A 22619-nucleotide genomic window follows, 5' to 3' on the forward strand; every position below is an offset into this window, starting at 1 on the left:
ACAATCCAATTTAAAACATGCAGAGGAATCAATGTGTTTTCAGTCTCAGATTTATCTTTTTTATGCGAAAAAAAACCCTGGAGGCTGCAACTTTAATAATGTTACAAATTGTTCTATTTCAAATATGAAAATATCTTCTAAATCATTTGAGTACACGTCTACAATTTTTTTCGCGCTAACTTGCAATTCCATGGTACTAATAGTTAACAGCTTCGATAGAAATCCAAATAACTTATTTACGTGGTTGTAACCATCACTTCTTATAGTTAATTGTGTCACAGGTTTGTCAATAATGACAAAAAATGTATTCACTCGAAACTTGTCGGATACGCTTAAAGAATCAACTTGGTTTTCTCCGTTGCTCAATTTTTTAATTACCTTTCTTTTGTTCTTATCCGAATAGTCTTTTTCAATAAACGAGCTAAGTTTTTTTTTGTAGAAGTAGTTGCGCTCCTTCGTTGTCAAAGACCGGAAAAAAATATATAATGCAGCGTTTTTGTTGACAGTTATTTTATTTTTGTGCTTTTGTTTTCAGACAGTTTAGTAAATTTAACTTTGGCTCTTTTAAGTTGATAAAAGATTTAATTTTCAGAGTTAATAAAAAATTATTTACTTTGAATCGGGGCCCCTAAAATTGTGAGGCCCGGGGCTATAGCCCCTCCTAGCCCCCCCCCCCCCTTGATCCGCCACTGCTCCGGTCAACAACAATGAGTTGATTTTTCAACTCAACTTTAACACTGGCAGAATAGTTTTTCACCAGCTGAAGAGCTTGTTTGTGGTTTTTCGGAAAATTGCAGTCTTTTTCTGTCATTGCCGACCGAATGAATGTGCTTTTGGTTATAGCATTTAAACTAAATACGTCCAAGGCTGCCAGTTTTGAAAGAACTTCACCAATTGACTCCTTCTGAAAAAATGTTGAGATTTTGGAGGCTGTTTAGGCTGCAGGTTTTCTTGTTTCTTTCTTGTCCAGGGGTTTTTTTATCTCATGTTTTTTACCAAGATGGTACCACATTCCTGTAGTAGATCCTGTGAACTGAGTTTTGTTCCCACATATCTTGCAAACACTTTCAGAACGATCTTTTTCATAATGTTTCCAGACTCCAGACATTTTTTTATGAAAACTGTAATTATTTTATGTGTGTCAGTTGACTGACTAAAGTACTACTTGGCTAAATAAATAATAGTATTGAATAAAAATGATTGAATAAAATTGAATAAAAAATGAATAAAAAAAAGAAACACTAACACTTTCCTTTAATTCATAAGATGCATCAAATGGCATTAGACGCCATTTGTAATGGAAAAGTTAATTAAAAAGTTCAAAAAGTTGTTTGTTTTGATAAGGGGAGATTTAATGTCTTTTTAAAATTTGTGCATGTTCACATGTTATTCTACAGACCAGGAATCAGAGCATCGTTTTTATTCGGCCAGAAACGGTAAAATGTCGTAAATGAACTCTAATTCATTTGGAATCAAACTTTGAAGATCTGGTTTGTCTAGGCTTCTAAAGTTACCAGTAAACCAGCCTTCAATCTAAAGATTGACATTAAAATGAAGAAAAACTTCTGATGTGATTTGTGGCGGCAGACAGATGAGTAGTAAAGAGGCATTAGCTCATTATGTAGATTCCAAGTGTACTAGTCACTCTTATAAACAAACAAGAAAGTGGTCTCTGAAAGCAGGACATGAAGTATTTCCGTCTTACCATAATTTATGTAAATCCAAAGAGTCGTGCAACCCTCCAGAAGACTTTATTTCTGTCTCAGAAACGCGGGCTTTTGAAAAATTGACTTTGTGTTTCCGTTAATCGGCCATATTGAATAAACCAACTGGCCGATTCCACTAAATCGTCACTTACATTAATAAGCAAATAGGGATGTGACGGAAGTTCTGGCAAAAGTACCCAAAAAACAAAGATTTGAGAACTCCGATGCTAATGACGAGTTTCTGTTTGTAATTTACATTTGTCCCATTGAGATTGAGTGATGACTGTCATATCTTATTTGGCAAAATCCCTGGCCATCATCACTTTATTGCCAACCAATTAAATTCATCTTTTCAAAAGAAACACATGAAGTTACTGTAACAGAAACTAACAAAGTTTTGAAAGAAATATCTGAACTTCTTCCGGCAATATGTACTGTTGTTGAATCTAAATTTATTGTAAAACATAATCTGTTACTTACGATGACAGACGGAAAAGTATGCAATGCTTTAACTGACACGCGTTCAACTCAAAAACGTTATATCTGTGGTGTTACTCAAAAATGGTTGAATAAAAAGGCGCGGTTGATAAAAAAGGGAAAAAGTTTTGATTTGTCTTCCTTGCATGCTTGGATCCGTACATTTGAATACTTGCTGCACATTAGCTGCCGCTTGGACATAAAAAGTGGCAAGCTAGAGCCAATAAATGTCGTATCAAACAACGTTCGGAAGAAATCAAACAAAAGTTTAAGCGTAAAAAATTTGAGTTATTGTTGACAGGCCGAAACCTCGTTATGGCAAAGCAAATGATGGTAACACAGCTCACAGGTCTTTTCTAAATCTAGAAAAGAGCGGAGGATTACAGGATTAGACGCCGAATTAGTTAAAAAATTTAGTGTTTTGTTAAGAACGCTATCTTCTGGCCATGGCATAGCGTCAAATTTTTAACTTTGTTCTGAAACTAAAACTTTATATTTAGATTTTCATTCGTGGTATTACATGCCTGTTACAGTGCACGAAATGTTATTGCATAGCACTGAAGTTATAAAGTCGTGTATTCTTCCAATTGGTCAGCTCTTAGAAGAATCTCAAGAAGCACGAAATAAAGATTGCAGAAGATTTCGAGAGCATCATGTTAGGAAAAATTCGCGTATTTTTTTACAAATATAGGTTTGCTGAATATGCTCGTAATAACATCTGACCCTGTTATCAATTCACTTAGAGAACTGCCTGCAAGATGAAGCGAAGAATTGCCAGAAGAGGTTTTGAATTTAATTGTCCTGCTTCCAAAAAAAAGTAAATTGTAATTTGTCCGATAAATCATTTAATGTTTCAAATGATGGTCTTCTGAAGATTCAAGTGTTCGGAGGAGTCAAATGATGAGTTTTCTGATAACTGAATATAACTTTTGTTGCATAGTTTTACTCATCCTTGTTTTTTAAATATATTTTTTGTTTGGTACTTCATTTTTTTACATAACGATTGTCGCTGCGATGAGGGAGTGAAAGCGTGGGTTGAGATCGAGGGGGCTTGCCACATCCCGCCGCAAAAAAAAAAGAACAAACTTGTATTAGACGATTCACTGTGCCATTGTTTCTGAATCCCGTAATTCCAATTTTTTGATTCGATTAGTTAATTCTGTACAGTGTTAGCTAAACTAGAACAAATTTCCATTTTTTAGTTTAAAGTGTTGTAAAATATCTCTAAAACTTTGTGATACAATCAAATTGTTGATAAATTTATAGAACTTTTTAAGATAACAGACTTTAGAATTAATTAAATTGTGCAATTATCAAGTTTAGCGATAACATTTACAGGGGCAAGAAAGAAGATTTAAAAAGTGAAGATGTGGCTGAGGTGTACCTCACGGTGTTTCAAAAGCTTCTCCTTGTAGTAGAAACTTTTAAGAAGAAGCACATCCTGTTTGCTCCAATAGATGCCAAAGTCACAAACAAGGAGAAGGCATCAATATAGCAAAGAATTTATGATACAGCTTTGGCATTCAGCTTGTCTGTCCCTTGTTCGAGCAGTAAGTAAAATATTTGATATGTTTTTATGTGAATATGTTTAATATAATGAGATGCATCATTATCAAAAGATCACTTAATAATGGATTTACTTGACTTTTACAACGACTGTCAGTTTAGAAAACTAAGTCATAAAACAAAGAGAAACAATTTCAAAACATAAACACTATAAATGAACACTGTGGATATTATTCATTTGAATAATATCCATAGGATTACCTGGTCCAGGTATGTATACGTTAAGGTAATTGCTTTTGTTAATATTGAATTGTACCAACGCCTCCTATCGGAAAGTGTAAATGTTTTTTCCGAAAAATTTTATTTTTTTTTTCTTTTACTCTAACATTCTTCTTTGTGGTTTTGGTAGCACCCAAATTAAGTAGGATTTGTCATATTCTTATTTATGTTGTTGTATAAATTGCCCTTAAAGATGAAATACTGCATTTCATGTTATCGCCTATTAAATGTTACTTTGGGACGAAGAATTCAAATTTGAAGCTAAAAAATATACAAAAGAATAACTACACTAAATATATTAAGGATTTATTGTCAAAAAAGCATAAGCCAACTTTTGATGTAATATTACAAATATATGGTTTCCAACGAGATATAAAAAACATTAAATAGTAAATTTTAAATAATATAAATATCTCTTAAACAATGCAAAATAACTAAAAAGATTTAGTTATTTTGCATTGTTTAAGAGATATTTATATAATGAGCTATAAAGTTTTATTACGCGTCCAATTCTTGAAAAAATGCTTATACTATTTTTCTTTAGAGTAAAGTTAACTAACTATATAGAACATGTATACAGAACGTGCAGTAGATGTGTCATCGCAACTTTGGATACTCCTTCACTCGCCTCTATTTTTAGATCACTTAATTTTTGCGTTTGTTTTTGTTTTGCTTTTACTTGGTTTCTATAGATACCACATCTAAAAATATTTCAATCTAATCGAAATAAAAAATCAGTAGCCATAGTAAATTTTAAAAATCTAATTTGCAGCATATTATAAGTGCAACCTGATGTTTATAAGTTACAACAATATGAAACTAATAACTACAAAAATATGAAAACTAAATACCACAATAAAACTAAAACTGATTAATTTTAGAAATAGAAATATATTTTCCAAAAAAAAAACAGCAACTTTTTTTGTTATTTTAACAAATTATATAAATAAAATTTTAACAAACAAGGATTTCAATTTTAGGAAGCAGCAAAGATTTCATCTTTTGATCAACTATTATTTTAATGTTTGATTAAAGCCAATAGTTAATCAAAAAATATGAAATCTTTACCAGTTTTTTTTTTATTAGTCGAACTTAAATAGATAAAAAAAAAATTGATATAAATATTGACATAAATATTCATTCCACAAATATTAATACTCTAAAAATTTCCTAAATTTGATAAAGAACACTAAAACAACACATTGTGTTGACCTTTGCTGTACATAAATTTTATTATTTTAACTTAAAAAATACTGTTACAGCAGATGTTTTAAAACTAAAGTTCATTCTTAAAAGATATATAACTAAAGAAACGCTTCATCTTCTCCCGTAGCTCATTAACTAAAACTTTTAAAATTTCCAGGAATCCTAACTTTGTTTGAAAGATATCATCGTAGTTTTCTTGGTTATCACCATTGAGCTGGTGCTCATTTTCATCAAAATCAGTCTTAACACCCATTTGCTCCCTCATACTCTGCAAATCTTCTTGACTATACATTTCCATTCCAGGCATACCAGGAACACTTCTTAAAAAGCAAATGGTAGAAATAAGAAATATAATTCAATTATAATAATACATAAATCTTAACTTTTTTCATTAATATGTTTTGAAACAAAAATAATAAGTAAAGAATAAAAGCAAGTTTACATAAATACTAAATTACAAGTTTTATATAATATGACCAAGTTTACTTACTTCATGTTCCTCATTAACTCCCTAGCTTGCTTTTCTTTTTCATTCATTCCAACAAACTTATAGTCTTTGCGTTTTCCTTTTACATAAATGTTTTTGGACTTCTTACAGGACTTTGTCAGTTTATAACAGACTTCATTAATAAAAGTAGGCAGCTTTAGGTCATTTTTCCATAGTAGCTCACCAATATCTGTATCAATATCTCCTATGATATCTTCACAAGATCGAGATATAGTTTTACACTCTCTGTCACATTTCCCTTCTTCAGGATGTTCCACTATTTTCAACTCATTTTCAACTTCAACAATATCCAACCGTGTGATCCAGTCACCAAATGAAACTTCAGTATCACAAAACTTTTCAACTATTGAAAGTACATCATCTTCATCCAGCTAATGAAAATTTTATTAATCATTCTAGTAATTGTATGAAGACAATTGATTGAGCAACTTACATGGAGATATTTAATAAAAATTTTCAAATTATGAAACTAAAAGATTTTCTAATATAAATTTTGAAACTCACAAATTTACCTTTTTCTTATTTCTATGAGTTTGAATGGTTTTAAAAAGAACTTTAGCAGCTTTTTGACATACATCACATTTGATAAATGGAAGGTCTTCAGTCATTGGCAGAATAGGAGATTTCTTTGGCATCTGACTTCCACCATATCCAAGATTTAAGAAAATAGACACAATAAAAATCTCTACTCCAAACATCTATAAAAAACTGTGCTGTACAATATTTCATTAAAACACTTATAACTTTATTTAGTTGAAACTAATTATTTCTATATAAACAACCAAATGTAAAGCAATTAAGTAAAACTGATAACCAAACTTAAAGAATATGCATTTTTGAAACATTCTAATGACAAAATTACTTATGTACTATGAATAATGAGAAGAATTTAAATTACTTTGTTTTTTTATACACTAAAAACAATTTAAAAAAAAAAAAAAAAACATAATGAAAAAACAACAGAAACAAAGAAAAAAAAAAACAACAGAAACAAAGAAAAAAAAAAAAAAAAGTATAAATATAAATAATTGATAACTATCTATTAGACACCCAGCCCCATTAAATTTATAATAATAAAATCATTTACATAATTAAAAATAAAATTAGGAAATTCATTTTGCATTTAATTAAAATTGCAAAATATATTTTTTAAATTCAGTAGAAAAAAAATCATAACAAAAATAATTAAATTAAAACTGCAATGTTAATCATAACAAAACAGAGATACTAGGATAAGTTAAAAATGATCAATAAACAAAATTTATTAACATTTTTTAACATTAAAATTGTTTCTCATTCAAAAAGAATCTGAACTGGTTTTTTATAATTAAATTAGAAAAACATTAAAATTCAGAATTGAGAACAAGAAATATTTGTCATTTAAATTTAGATGACCATCTATTTAAAGGATACTTTAGTAACTGGGCATACATATTTGTCCTTGCAACAGTGAGGATGAAAGCCTTTTCTGTTAGGATAAAACATTAACACAGGTTCAGTATAAGGGCGCAAACATAAGTCACAGCATGAATCTTCTGCCATTTTATAATATCCAGATTGTAAAGAAAGATTTGAAACTTTTGTTCTTAAATAATGCAGACTGTACAAACTTGACTCAATTTTCATTTTTCGCATCTTTTGTAAACTTTCCCTTAAAGTTCCAGACAGAAAAGGTTGAATCAATCCCAGAGACCAATCCTCTGGTAGAACCTTTAAAACAGAAACAGAATTAAACTCAGTTCGTCTTTTATTGAGAAGCTTGATTGTAGGCTCTACAAGATGCTCAGCTTTTACACCATCCACCTCTTCAACAGGTTTTAAGTAAACATTAAGAAGCATATGAAAAAGGTGTTGTTTGAAAATGATGTCTTTACCTACAGATATAATATCACAATAACGCTCTGCAGCATCAAAGTCTTTTAGTTTGTATACTAAAATCTTCATAGCTTTATCATGCTGGCCAAGTTTTCCGTAGAGAATAGCACATTCATGGTGCAAATGATATTCAGATATTTTATGAAGTAAAGTAGAAATTTTATAGTGTGATGAAGTTTCTAGTAAAGTTTGAAGTTTTTTTCTTGCGAAATCTATTTCCTCTTCTACTTGATTGCTATCTTTTAAAAGTTTTAAAACATGATCTGTATAAATATTTGCAAGATGTGTGTGAAATAATTCTTCTTCAATTTTCTTATCTATAACTAGGTACTCCAAGTATATTTTAAGTGCAAGTGAATACTTGTGTAAAAATTCATACACTCTTACATGGTCAAACATGTCTCTATGAAGGAAAACTTTCACAGCTATTGTTTCATCTTTTGCCATTAACAAATCAATATTGTTCCATATAAGATCTGCATTATCTATTCCAATCAAATAGTCAACAGTATAAGAAATTCCAGGGTATTTATCATCTTGAAGTTCATTATTTAGAAGATTGTGCCATATATCCATGGCATTTTGGGGCTGCTTTAAATAAAAAAAATATAAAGCCATACAGTGAAAACGTTTGTATTGCTGCAACCAAGACAAAGTCTCTTCAACACATGCATTATTTTTGGTTGAAAGAAATTCAAAAAGGCTGGGATGATTTAAATCTATATAAACTTTAGCAAGGGCAGTGTCAATTTCACAACTTAAATTACTGTAACTTTTTCTAGCAACTACCAAATACTTTAAGAGTAACAACTTAGATTCTTGGAATGCTGTTTTGCTATTTTTTATAAATGATAAATCTGGAATTGAGTGAAACAAAGGTCTAGAGGGAACAAAAGTGCTGTTTCCTGGCATCATATCTGGATAAAGAGCTATAAGTTCACGAGGATCCATAGAACTCTCTACAAATAATTCATATGCTTTTTCAAAGCTTTTGTCTAAAAAGTATATAAAAGCAACTTGAGTTTGGATTTGCTTTACAAAACTTGGAGAGCATTGATTGGAATCTATTTTTTTACCAGCTTGAAGTAAATCAAAAGCCTCTTCAATACGCTTATTATCAATTAACAGTTGTATTTGCTTACATAAGGGAACAGAAATAAAAGCCATTACAGATTTTTGGCTTGCAATGTATATATCACCATCAAAATCATTTATAAAAATTCCACCAGTGTAAGACACTGCTTGTTTTTGTTTTTGATCAATTAGATTATGAATAGTTACAGTACTTTCACCTAAAACTAAAATATATGGATAGCTGCATGCAACTGATAAAATACCATCTGACCATGTTAAAGGTTGATGCAATGAAAGACCATCGGCTGTAACAATCATACCCATTGTATCAGTTGGCCCATTTAGCAAAAACTCTTGGTGACCAATACACTTCACTAATGGTAAAACATGTTCTCTTTCAAACATAAATAACTCTTGGATAGCTGACTTTACATAGTTAATTAAAAAATACTGATGACCAAGTACAGTGCAAATAGTTTGAGCATCAATAGACAAAACCAAAGGGGTATCTTGCAGACTGATTTCCTTTAAAACCATTATTCTATCCTTTGATAAAGTAACTACTTGAACTGTTTTTTTTTTAGTTCCAAGACATAATTGAATTTCATCGAGACTAATATTTGGAGGATTTTTATTTCTTGCCATTACTGTTACACCTTTAAATATCTCCTTACTTGTGTTGTTTCGAAATTCTAAACCTATCATAGAGACAGCATAAACATTACTCTCACAAAGCACAAGCAATTGACATACAGGAAAACAAGCAAGCAATTGCTTGATTGGTTTACGAAAACCAAGGTGTTTATGACGTTGTAATTTGTTTATAAAAGTTGGCTTGTTTGAGGGAGAAATTCCCTTTTCAACAGCAAAGTGTGTTAAGAAGCAGTCTGAAGTTCCAATATAAAGGTTATTTCTGGAAAGATCCAAACAAGATATTGTACCTTTTATTTTATCGCCTAAATTACTTTGCTCAATTACGTGTACCACATCAAATGCTTTAAAACTCATCTAAAATAATGTGTATAATAATAATAGTAAGTAAATAAACAAATTAATAGCTATAGTAACAATAACAGCAATAGTAATAATTATAATAATGATGATAATAACAATAATAATAATGATAATAATAATAATAATAATAATAATAATAATAATAATAATAATAATAATAATAATAATAATAATAATAATAATAATGATAATAATGATAATAATGATAATAATGATAATAATGATAATAATGATGATGATGATGATGATGATGATGATGATGATGATGATGATGATGATGATGATGATGATGATGATGATGATGATGATGATGATGATGATGATGATGATGATGATGATGATGATGATGATGATGATGATGATGATGATAAAAATAATAATAATAATGATGATGATAAAAACAACAATAACAACAACAACAACAACAACAACAACAACAACAACAACAACAACAACAACAACACTAATAATAGCAATATTATTATTTTGCAGATGTTTTTTAGAACTTTTTTTTTAAAAAGCTTTGCAGATCTCTTTTGGTTCGATACGAAGGAGCTCTGTTTTAACGAAGTTAAGAGAAAAAAAGGCTCGTATGAGGTTGAAAATAGTTACAAAGGAGGAGTATTATTATTTATACTGCGAATGTTTTCTTACTCTCCAACAGTTACTAAAAACTCATAAAAAATGAAGACCAAACGGGAAAACATCCAGTTAAGTACAAAAAAAAACCGTCTTCTATATACATACATATATATATATATATATATATATATATATATATATATATATATATATATATATATATATATATATATATATATATATATAGAAGATGGTTTTTTTGGTACTTAACTGGATTTTGAGGGAAACCTGTTTTTTTAGAACAATTACTTGACTTTAACATGATGAATAATTAGAGCCTGTGTTTTATTAGAACAATAGTTCGAAAAAAAATTTTTACACTGCATGTGTGACGTACTTCAGAATCTGAAGACAGTTTTTGATTACAAAGTGGGTTTAAGAACTTGTCCTAAATGACAAGTTTGACTAAACTTGTGATTACGGGACAAAGGTTAGTTTTGATATAATCAAAAATTGTTGTCTTCTCGCAATACATTGATGAGATGGCAACAATATTCTTTTCAAACAAAGACCTATTTTTAAAAATATTCTCCTTCTTTTATTAAAGACAATATCACTCTGGACTGTCCTACTTTTACTTGGAATTACCCTATTTTTAATTTCATAACATTTTTTTCTGAACTATTTCACTCATTTTGTATCGAACCAAATGAGATCTGTTATTACAGTTGTATTTGTAATTTTAATTGCGTTGCTCTAGAAATATTATTACTCAAATTTTTAGTAAATTTCTAGCCAGCCCTATAAATTCCGATGTTATACAATCTTCTACATGTCCTCCATATATCTACCACATATCCTTCACATATCCTCCACAAAACTATAACGCCACACATAAAAAAGGGGTAAGGGTTACCTTTAGCGTCGTAAATCTCGAGAGAAAAAGCATTAATATTCGAAAAAAAAATTTCGGAAGGAAATGTTACATTGACAATGCAAATGTTGTTAAACAAAATTATAAATTAAAACATTTAAGTTATTATTTTTTTCCACAATATATTTATGTAGTTTGAACTGGGCATCTTTCCTTTTTTTTAATTTTGTAACAACTATTATGTTTGCCGTTTAACTTTATAATGCTTGTAAAAACTTCCGTTTTTTTAAACCGTGTTTTTTACACTTCTCTCTGCCCTTCGAAAAATGGCCGGTAGACCAAGAGCAAGTATCACAATTGTTGACAAGGTTTTGCTTGTAATAGTAATTCTTTTTGAGAATGCTTCAATATTATCTTTATTTGCAGAATTCTCTATATTGCAATATGCAGCTTGGCACTGATTAGTGCCAAACAATATAAAGTGTTTTGAAACTGCCATCTACATTAAACGAATATAGTCAGAACCAAGATGGATGGAGGTGGCGTTGTATTTCAGACAATTTCAGTCAAGCTGTGCGCCATCATTCATTTAATATTGCTGCTATACATATGATGCTTTGATTTTATACAGGTATAAATCACTTGAGAGAACGCCTCTTCAGAGAGAAGTTTGTGAGCAATCCCAGCAAGCACATAACGTTGAAACAACGTTGAAACAACGTTGTAACAACGTTGATCAACGTCGATCAACGTTATTTCAACGTTTTTTCAACGTTGTGTGCTAGCAGGGATATTTAGATGAAAATCCGCAACTTGGAGGCTTAGATAAGAATGGCGAACCAATAAATGTGGAAATTTCATTGTGGTCAATGGCGGCAGGTTTATTGGGTTTTTGGGGCCATAGAGCATCAATCAGGACACTGTTATCTAGTAGAGGTGTCTGACAGACGGCAACACCTCTACTAGATAACAGTGTCCAACAAACACTGCTACTTATAATACGGCAATGGATTTTACATGAAAGTTGAATAATCTCTGATGGTTGGACATCTTATGCTGATATTCCACAATTTTCGATTGGTATCTATATACATGATGTTATTATCCAAAGAAACTTTGCGACCCCAATGACCTAACTGTGCACACCCAGCTTATTGAGAGCACGTGAGTGCGAGCGAAGACGAAGTTTCGTCGTCAACACGGGACCAGTGGATCGCATTTTGAGTCTTACATAGCTGAGTTTTCTATGGCGGCAAAGAGTTGCCAAAAACAACTATGCCGAAATGATAAACTCTATATCACATATTTATGTGTTGTAACACTCGCTTTTAGGGTTTTTATGGTTATTTTTTTTTTAACGTTTAGTTTGATTTTTTTAAAAAACGAAAATACCTTTTAATAAAACATTATAAATATTGATTCTTCTTCTTCCTTGCGGTCATATCCCACTGGATGTGGGGTCTGCATATGCCCTCTACCATTTTGCTCGGTGTAGGGCATTCCAAGGTGTGACTCCAGCAATTTTCATATCTTCAGTGAGCCTGTCCTTCTATCTTTTCTTTTGTTTTCCCCTTGGTCTGTTCCCTTCCATCACAAGTACATTTGCTATTTTTGCAACAGAACCTTCCTCACTTCGCATTACATGTCCATACCATCTAAGTCTGGACTTTCGCATTTTTTCTGTGATTGGGGTTATACCCCAATTTTTTCTGATGTCAGTATTCATGACTCTTTCAAGTCGGGTCAAACCAGAGGACTACCGGAGCATTTTCATCTCCATTGTGTGGAGGCATTGTTGTCACTGGCCAGCACTCAGCTCCATATAATGCCACAGGGCGTACAACTGACTACTAGACTTTTGAATTCAGGTACTTGGGCATCTTTTTGTAACAAAGGACACATGTAATTTGCCGCCATTTGTAAATAATTATTAAAATCAGTAAATAATGATTGAATTAATAAAGAAAAATATTATTTACATTACTCTAGTTCATTATTTTTTTAAAAAATTATTTTAAGTAACTTATTAACTTAATGTAACAGAGAATTCTATAAAATAACTTTTACTTTATTACACTTTTTTAACTTTTACTTCATTACGAATTTTTTTTTTTTTGCTAGAAAATATCTCATTAATGAGAAAAAGGTTGTTATTGATTAGTAGAAAAATAATTATTTTTAAAAATTCTGGAAATGAAACAAGAAAAGTTAAAGAAACGATTTTGGGTAAGGAAAATGTATGCCGAACGCCTACAGAAAGGAGAGTTTCATTTATTAGTACAAGATTTACGTTTGCACAACCAGGAATACTTTTTTAAGTATTTTCGTATGTCTCCAACAACTTACGAAGAGTTGTTTGCGTTTGTAGCGCCTATTATTGTGAAACAAAGAACTATAATGAGAGATCCTGTCAGTCTAAGTGAGAGGTTGGCCGTAACACTTAGATTCGTTGTAACAGGAGATGCTCAGTGTACTGTTGCTGCAAGTTACAGAATCAGTGCTTCCACTATCAGTAAAATTATTAGTGAAACGTGTGCAGCCATTTGGAATTCATTGAAAGAGAGAAATTTTCTACCCGTCCAATCAGAAAAACATGAATGGAAGTCAATTGCAAAAGAATTTGAAAATATTTGGGATTTTCCGTATGCTATAGGTGCAATAGATGGCAAGCACATTATTATGCAAGCTCCCCATAATAGAGGGTCAAAATATTTTAACTATAAAAAAAACGCATAGCATTGTCCTTCTAGTAGTTTGTAATGTTAAATACGAACTCGCTATGGCGGACATTGGTGACTCGGGAAGACAGAGCGATGGTATTGTTTTTAACTGCAGTCTTGGTTATGCAATTGAAAATAATAAATTTAATTTTCCTTATCCCAAAAATATTGGTCATTCTAAAATAATATTACCGTGTGTTTTAGTTGCTGATGATGCTTTTGGTTAAAAAAAAACACATGATGAAACCGTATCGTTATAAAAATATTCCTCTAGATCAAAGAATATTTAATTAGACTTTCAAGAGCCAGAAGGGTTATAGAAAATACATTTGGTATTGCAACAACACGCTTTCGTATATTTCGCAGGCCAATTATTGCTAATCTCAATAAAGTTATTTTAGTTACACAAGCGATAGTAGCTTTGCATAACTTTCTTATGAAAAAAAAAATCAGTAAATAATTATCACTACTGTCCCAAAAATTACACTGATATTGACGGTCCTGCTGGGTTTAGACCAGGTGATTAGAGGAAAGATAATTTATGTTCCGCTGCACTTCAACCACTGACACAATCAGGTTCTAACAACTACTCAAAAGCTGAAAAACAGGTTAGAATGACTTTAAAGAATACTTTTATACACCAAAAGGAGAACTGGGATGGCAATTAGACTTAGTAAATAGAAACTCATAAATTTGAAAAAATGTCGACCAATTAGTTAGTGTCTCAATAAAAAATTGAGCAAAAACTCTAAACTATTACTTCTGTAAAGTTTCTGAAGTTAGAGTAAAAATATTGTTACTCTTAGTAAAAAACAAAGTCGTTTACATTGTGATTAAAATGTTTATTTGTGTAATGCATTTATATTTGCATAACTTTACACATAAAAATAAAGCATGAGAAAATAAAAAAGAAGTCATGAGATAAAAAGCATCTTCATAAATTTATGTAAATAAACTTAAAATCTTATTATTAAAGATGACAAAAAAATATATATAAAATAATAAACCATATAATTTCAGGGTAATGTCTAACAACTTTAAAGCAAAATATTATGACACTTTTAAAGCAAATATTATCTAAAGACAAATATTATACAGTTGATTAATAAGTAACAATTGAAATGGTGGAATTCATTTGCAAGGTTAACTTTTAACAGTTGGCACTTATGCTTTTAATCATATATTAACTACTGTATCACACTTCAACAATAGCTTTAAATTTTGAATTTAAAAATAATAATTTTCATGTCAATCTAAAAAGAATCAGTTCATCTAAAGAAGTATTTCATGGAGCATATAAACCTAAAGGTTTTAATATATATTCATATATATACATATGAATATATTAACCTAAACTTCTTCTTGTTCACCGTATTTCATATTGAAAAAAAGTGTTTTTATCTTTATCACAGCCCGTCTCAGAGACATCTCTGTCTCTCAACCACTTCATTAACGGGTTGTTGTCGGCCATTTTTTAATTTATTTTATTTTCAACAATTTCAATGTGTTTGTTTTTCAACACGATTGCTGAGTTTGCATATTTTAAAGGATCTGATTGGTTCCTTATTTAAGTTAATAAATTCGCCACAAATAAAGTTGAAATCTATCCAACTTTTTTGCGAAACGAAAAAAATCGCCAGGTGATAAAAAATATTTTTTTACGCATGCTCAGAAACATTCGCGGCGAAAAAAATCGCTTCGCACGAAATAATTCGCTCCGTGGAAATCCGCCTTAATGACGCTTAATCCTTACCAAAAAAGGCTTAAACACTTAAGGTGGTACTAGCCCGACAAATTTCAAAATTTTCAGATTTTTTTTTTTTCTAAATTTGAAAAATAGAATCATTGTAGATTTCAAAAATGTATAGTTTTACTATGTTTTTAAGTAATTTTGTGACAGTAAATGTTAATTTGGTAATATGATCTCAAAAAAAAAGCCCTTAGCAACCGCATAGCAACAATGAACAATGCTTACTTTTGGGCTAACTTTCAATAAATTTCATCAAACAATTAATTTCTATTATTATTCTACATTTCATATATATCTTCTTTGCTTTATATCAACTTTGCAAATACGTTAATTCCATTAATAATATTAAATTGAATTGTATAGTGAGAAGGAAGTGAATTAATAAGTGTATCAATAATAGCTTGTTATGATTATTTTATTGAATTTATTGCATTTATTTTTCACATTTTACTGCTTTATTCTTGATGGGAAATAAAAAAAATAGCAAAAGAATAAAAAGAAATTATTTTCATGGAAATCAACATAAAATGTCTGATCAACAAAACATTTCACCTGAAAGTGCTTCTTATTCAAATATGTTTAGTAGTACTAATAGTACAAGTGCTAAAAAGTTGAACAGCGCAGTTAATTGTATTGGCAGTTCAGCTAAAAACAAACAGACATCTAATGACCTTAATTTTTTTATATTTATACATTTTGGCATTATGAAAGATTTATTTGAGGAGTTCTCACGCTGTTCTGAGTGTAGCTCACCTGTTAAGCTTACACATAATAAAAATGAACACAAAGGGTTTTCACTTAAATTATGTATAAAATGTAGTGTTTGTTCAGCATGCATATTTTCTTATACTTCTCCTCAATATATATCTTTACAAAAAAGTAAAACTGTAAAAAAAGCACATGAAATTAACTATCACACAGTTATGGCTTTTCGCGAGATAGGCAAAGGTCATGCTGGAATTGAAACATTTACAACAATGATGAATATGCCATTTTCTATTCATACATACATACATACATACATACATACATACATACATACATACATACATACATACATACATACATACATACATACATACATACATACATACATACATTTTTGTAGGGCAACCTTTATAATTAATTATTGCTTGGCATCAGCGATGTATTAAGTCTACAAATTTGATGATTACATTTAGTGGAACTTTTCTTCATTTTTCATGAATCATTTTGAATAATTCATTAGCATTGTTCCCTCAGATTTTTAATTGGATTGAGATCAGGATTTTTGGATGGTTAAACGAGAACTCAAATTCTCTTGCACTCAATAAAAGTTTAGAACCAGCTCGATGTTTTGGATAATTGTCTTGCTGAAAAATCCATAATCGCCTTATTTCATCTTTTGTATTTGTCAGTATTGCCTTCTATAATGTCCTTATATCTTTATTGATCCATAATTATACGATAAGCAGAGCAGAACCAATTCCATCTCGACTTAAACATCCTCACACTATTACACAGTAAATAAAAAACCCGTTATATTTTTAAAAAACATAACGGGAGTTTTCCTCGCACATAACGGTTCATTGCCGTTATGTTTAATACTTAATATGTATGAAAATAACATAACGGTTTTAGCGTTATGTTTTTTCATAGCAAAATTGCCTTGAACATAACGGTTACATAACGCCAATTAGCCGTTATGTGAGAGGAAAACTCCCGTTATATAACGCGTATTTTACCGTTATGTTTAAAACCTGATATAACGGGTATTTATCCGTTATGTTACCCGTTATGTCAAATTACAATTATTTTTAAGTAGGATTTTTTGAAACCCATGATTAATAACAGAAATTGCTAAATAAACTAACATTGAACATTTTTTATGTTTATAAAAGTTAATTTAAAAAATAAAACAAATTCATCCAGTTTAATTTCCTAATATATTTATGTTAAATTATTTTTCATAATCATGAAAATTATTTACAAAATAATTGAAGAAATTAACTTAATGACATTTATTAATTCAAAAATACTTCACATTGCTGTAAAAAGATTGCAAAAGAAAAATGCATTTTTTAGAAAGTAAAGCTGATCGTCCGAAGCCGCAAATATCTTGCAAACATCCCAGAAGCTGCCCAAAACAAGAAGGATATGTCAAATCTAGCAAATAGTAAACGGCCATCAAAACAACCACCATTTCACATGTACTGATCAAGGGCTGAACATCCATCTCGACATCTCTACGACTCCTTACTCCATATTCCGTTTTATTATAGATAACTTGTGGACCATACAAGCTTGGCACTCTTAAGTATTCATGTATTGAATCACACTAAAATATTATAAATACAAAATAAGTATTGCAACCATAAAAAAGAAACTATTATTAATACATTAAATGGGTTTGAATCAATGTTAAGTTTATATTTTATAGAACTGGCTTAATACCAAGTAAAAAAAAAAATAAAATTTACATCAACTTTCATAAACAATTTATCAGTTGTCTTCTTAGAAATAAGTGATTTCTGGAGCAGCATTAAACTTTCAGTATGGGTTTGCGAATCGGGAGAAATCCAAATCAACATCTTTTGAATCTTAAGAGACGAATCTTTAAAAATAGGATACAAACGAATCGCTTCTTCCAGCATCAATCCAGGAGCATATGTAACTCTTTTCGGAAATATACTATAAGTCTCGTTATTAAAAAGATGTCTGTTTAGAATAGACAGTGTTGAAAGTGATGGCTTTTTCTTATTAAGTTCATTCTAGGTGAAAGAAAGAGTTATATACATTCCTTATTTTATAACTATTTAATAAAATAAAGTAATGACCTGACACTTAATATTAATTATAACATTTCAAAATTTTTTGCGTCTAAGTTTACTTAACTAGACTATAATTTCTGATATTAGAATTAGAAATCATTTTTATCCAAAAATTAATAAACACAGAAAAAATCTTACTTCAACATCTTGTAATAGCTGTTCTTTATCTACAACTGATTCGGACAAAATTGGATTTACTGCTCGGCTACTATTATTGATGGAACTATTTACAACAGAAAAATGAGGAAATCGCTTAACCTTTAAACTATGACATTTACTAAATTGTCTTTGGCGATAATTATTAGGCAACTTTTTGAACAAGAAATCCTAATAGAAAATTAAAAACTTTAATTAAATAAATTGAATCAAACAATTTATGTATACAGCAGCAAATTTGAAAATCTGAAGTAAAATATAAAAATGATGGAAAAGGAAGGAGATCAAAAATGAATATTAAATTAGTAAATATTACAAATTAAAAAAAATAAAAAATATTATAGTATCAAAGACGTGATTCTTACCCATTTATGGCTGTAAGAAGGATATAAAGAAATGCAAGTAGACTTTAACTTTGCAAAGAATATTTTCCGTAACAATATTCTATTTTTGATATTATTATGATTAGGCGCATGCAAACAGCAAAAAGCTAATAAACAAGACATTAGCTCTATAGATATCACCTTATCTTCAATAGAAAACTTGTTGCTCAGAAATAGTTTAATGTGAGGTGGAAAAAAATCAATGAGAGTTTGTTTAATATCACCATCAAAAGGGATTCTGTTAATCTAAAAATTTATTATTAATGTAAATGTTAAAAACATAGGAATAATAAAAAACATTTTGTATCATCATGTGAAAATTGACAAAAGAAAGCATTTACAACTACTAAAGCTGACAAAATAAAGAAAACAAATTAGACTAAAGTAATCATATTTATTGCAAATAATATAAACTTTTTATAAAATTTCAATGCAACTATATGATAAGGAATGGCAATGCTGGGGGTACAATATAGAAAATATCCCCTTCTTTAAAATAAAATGCTGGCCAAGGAAAAGCTAAGCCTTCAGCTGTAATAGTTCTAAAAGGAACTGTGTTGTCCTCAACAGCAGTAAAAAAACCTCGTAACACATTGTAATTAAGGCACTGAAGCTGTGAGGTAATAAATACTGTTTTTTCTCCTTTTACTTGAATTTCTTTAATAATAAAAGCAGAAGATTGAAAACCATCATGAAACCATAAAGACGATTCAGGACAGTATTTAATTCCATTAATCTGGATGCAGGTAACAATATTTTTTTTTATAGTAACTTGATTTAATTCACAAAGAACTCCATTACTAATTTCTCCAAAAGAATTATAAAAAGATGCAACAGTGTTTAAAACCATACTCTTCATAGCACTTAAAGGCATATTTTTGAAATTAAAATGCCTAACATTTTTTATTACTTGATGTTTCCTCTCAAAAGCCATACACATGTGGTATCGTAGTGAACCAAATTGTCTGGATTGCTCAGGATAATGAATAAGAAAATGAAGCTTTGGTATAAACTTATCTGGGTATAAATTCATAAAAAGAGTATGATGGGCTGCAATTGTTTCTTCTAAAGAGACAAAGTAAGCCTCAGTGGTAACTGGAGAGAGACACATTTGAAGAATACGCAGCAGCTTAATAAGACACAAGAAATGACAATCAATAGTGATACTTCTTAAAAAAATTGGTAAAATACGACAAATAGAAAGAACTTGAGCACTGCCAAATTTCCCCTTAATAACCAAATCTACTATTACAGGTGGTTTTTCACTGTCTTTTGGGTATTGAAACAATTTTATAAAGTTGTTCAAGCTATCTATTGTAAAAAAACCTTTCAAAACCCCATGATTCAAGTAAAGTTCTATCTGCAAAGGTATTACACCTTCTAACAAATCATGCATTGGATCAAAAAGAACTTGCTTTGTCACATCAAATTCATTAATTTCAGATAGAACACTGTTAGATTGAACGCCATATAGTTTTGACCATTTTAAACGTTCAACTCGGGGAAGACTAGAATTATCTAGTTCTTTGACTCTCATCTTGTGTTCCTCTAAACTCCTTATTTTACACTGAGAATGTTTATTATAAACTAACATTTCTGACCTGGTTGAATTACAAACTCTACAGCACCTAACAACTTTCTTGCTAAAACCCTCTTTAAAACCAGCAATTGCATTGCAAGTTAATGAATCTCCAATAAAGTGTTTTAACTTTACCATGAATTTTTTACCATTAGCATTAGTTAAAGTTGAGGAATCAATCGATGATAGTTCATTTAGAGATTGTACCAAGTCAAGAAGAAGAGATTTCATAAAGCCTTTTACCTTAACAGATTTAGAACCAGTTATTGCTAAAGGGAATATTGAGAAAGATTTACTTAAGCAGCATTGCGGAATGTTTAACAACTGAAAATATAAAACCCACAACTTGTGCTTTCCTCTAGATTTGCCTATTGGATTAGTTACACCTAAATCATCTGAATACAATGAGATAGATATTTCTGAAGAATACTCTAGAAACTTATCATATTCATTTGATGTAAAAATAAACTGAAGTATTTCTTTAAATGGAATAAAACATCCATGTAAACTGTTTTTGTATACTAACTGAATTTGTGGCATTTTAAAAGCAGTTTGAAAATATCTTGTTCTAGAATATTCTGTTGATAGTTCTTTACAAATTGTAGAAATCTCTTCATTTTGTGATTTATTATTAAAAATATTTTGCAAGCTTGAAAAAATAATGTTTACCACATTTTCAGAGCATCGATATTTTCCTCGCAAATGAAGAGCTAATGCAGCAAGTTGATCTTTTCTATTCTCCTTCAAAAATTGAAAATCATCCGGTTTTTCAATATTAAAATCATTATTATTGTTAATTACTTCAATTTCAGTATCAAAAGGAGCAAAACAATTTCTATTGTGAAGTTTAAAACCTTTAACACTTTTAAATTTTGAAAAACAGTTTTCACATACAACTGAACCTTCCTGACCATGTAATTTAAGATGTGATATCATTACATATTGTTTACTTGTTTGAAAACTACAATTAGAACAAGATAAAATTACTTTTTGAGATCCAGGTGGTTCAGCACTTGATTTTGGTGGTTCAGCAACTTGTGCAGCAGTTGATATTAAACTTAAATTTTGCGATCTTGAAGACACATCTAAATCCTCAAGTACATCTTCATAATTAGAGTCTTGGTATAATGTTGATTCAGTTGGAAGTTGAGGAATAATGGATTGTTGGTTGTTAAAATCGAATGAAACAGGATCAGAGTGTCTATCTACAGCTGAAAAAACAGCTTTAACGGGAGAAAATCCCTTTAAACTTTGAACAAAAGTGCTGAGCTCATTATTTTTTGCTAAGGATACAACTTCCACTTCTAGATTTTGTTCATTTAAAATGGCAACAAATGTTTCAGAATCGACTTCACATCCATTCCACATGATGCCACTTATATCACTGTTATCAAACTTTTTAGAAGCTAAAAAAGTATAATTTTAAATTAAATAGCTCAACCATTGTTTTTGGCATATATAATAACTTGATTAGTATGAAGACAAAAATGAACTGTAAAGAATTTGAAGATTGATTAAAAAAAAAAAGAAGATTGAATAAACAAAGAATGTGCATCAAAAAATAAGCTTACCATTAGTTAAAAAGTCTGCAATATTGCTATTACTAGCAAGAACAATTTTCTTTTTACCAAGATACTTGACAACAACAGCCTTTATCATTTTGAACTGTTAATTATTGTAGAAATCAGTAATATAGTTATTATTACTTAGAAAACTTAAATTATACAAATAGTATATTTAACATTATTTAATAATCGCAATATAAAATAAAATTAATTTTAAGAATAGTAATAAGTAAAAAATGGTAGGTATTAAATAAATAGTAGTAAAGAACATTATTAAGCAACATACAAATACAGTGAACTCCTAATATCTTGAAGCCTCCAAGGGACTAAGAAAATAGTTGAATTAGCAATATTACATACATACATACATACATACATACATACATACATACATACATACATACATACATACATACATACATACATATATTGTTATTATTATTATTATGATGATTATCAATATTATTAAATAATATTAATAATATAAATAAATATATAATATTAATCATTAACAACCCAAATGTCGTTTAAATGCTAAGAAGTAACTACCTTGAG

At 29.8% G+C, this 22619-nt stretch overlaps 4 protein-coding genes across 5 annotated transcripts; all 4 read right to left on the minus strand.

Annotated features, from left to right (window-relative positions):
- Nucleotides 1–5086: 5086 nt before the first annotated feature.
- Nucleotides 5087–6482, minus strand: LOC145182920 (uncharacterized). The gene is made up of 3 exons (XM_080058194.2): nt 6195–6482; nt 5665–6053; nt 5087–5494 (listed from the first exon to the last, which is right to left on the minus strand). The coding sequence occupies exons 1-3, from the start codon at nt 6378–6380 to the stop codon at nt 5245–5247; spliced, it is 825 nt and encodes a 274-aa protein (XP_079914320.2). The 5' UTR covers nt 6381–6482; the 3' UTR covers nt 5087–5244.
- A 579-nt stretch (nt 6483–7061) lies between these two features.
- Nucleotides 7062–9684, minus strand: LOC145183238 (transforming growth factor-beta receptor-associated protein 1-like). The gene has a single exon (XM_090085595.1). It carries the CDS (start codon nt 9637–9639, stop codon nt 7081–7083), a length of 2559 nt encoding a protein of 852 aa, XP_089941721.1. The 5' UTR covers nt 9640–9684; the 3' UTR covers nt 7062–7080.
- A 7793-nt stretch (nt 9685–17477) lies between these two features.
- LOC149889733 (uncharacterized) lies at nt 17478–19214 on the minus strand. The gene is made up of 4 exons (XM_090084976.1): nt 18903–19214; nt 18520–18708; nt 18031–18321; nt 17478–17888 (listed from the first exon to the last, which is right to left on the minus strand). Exons 1-4 carry the CDS (start codon nt 19041–19043, stop codon nt 17580–17582), a joined length of 930 nt encoding a protein of 309 aa, XP_089941102.1. The 5' UTR covers nt 19044–19214; the 3' UTR covers nt 17478–17579.
- An 80-nt stretch (nt 19215–19294) lies between these two features.
- On the minus strand, nt 19295–22369 carry LOC149889734 (uncharacterized). 2 transcript variants are annotated; one of them, XM_090084975.1, is made up of 3 exons: nt 22351–22369; nt 22071–22164; nt 19295–21905 (listed from the first exon to the last, which is right to left on the minus strand). In XM_090084975.1, the coding sequence occupies exons 2-3, from the start codon at nt 22156–22158 to the stop codon at nt 19357–19359; spliced, it is 2637 nt and encodes an 878-aa protein (XP_089941101.1). In that variant the 5' UTR covers nt 22159–22164; nt 22351–22369; the 3' UTR covers nt 19295–19356. The 2 variants fall into 2 exon arrangements, with proteins under 2 accessions (XP_089941101.1, XP_089941099.1); XM_090084973.1 differs by lacking the exon at nt 22351–22369 and having other exon boundaries at nt 22071–22288.
- Nucleotides 22370–22619: the final 250 nt, after the last annotated feature.

Source organism: Hydra viridissima, unplaced genomic scaffold, assembly GCF_058129835.1.
Source record: "Hydra viridissima isolate aposymbiotic clone 2 unplaced genomic scaffold, HvirCarnegie_v1 scaffold_4, whole genome shotgun sequence".
Classification (NCBI taxonomy): Eukaryota; Metazoa; Cnidaria; class Hydrozoa; order Anthoathecata; family Hydridae; genus Hydra; species Hydra viridissima.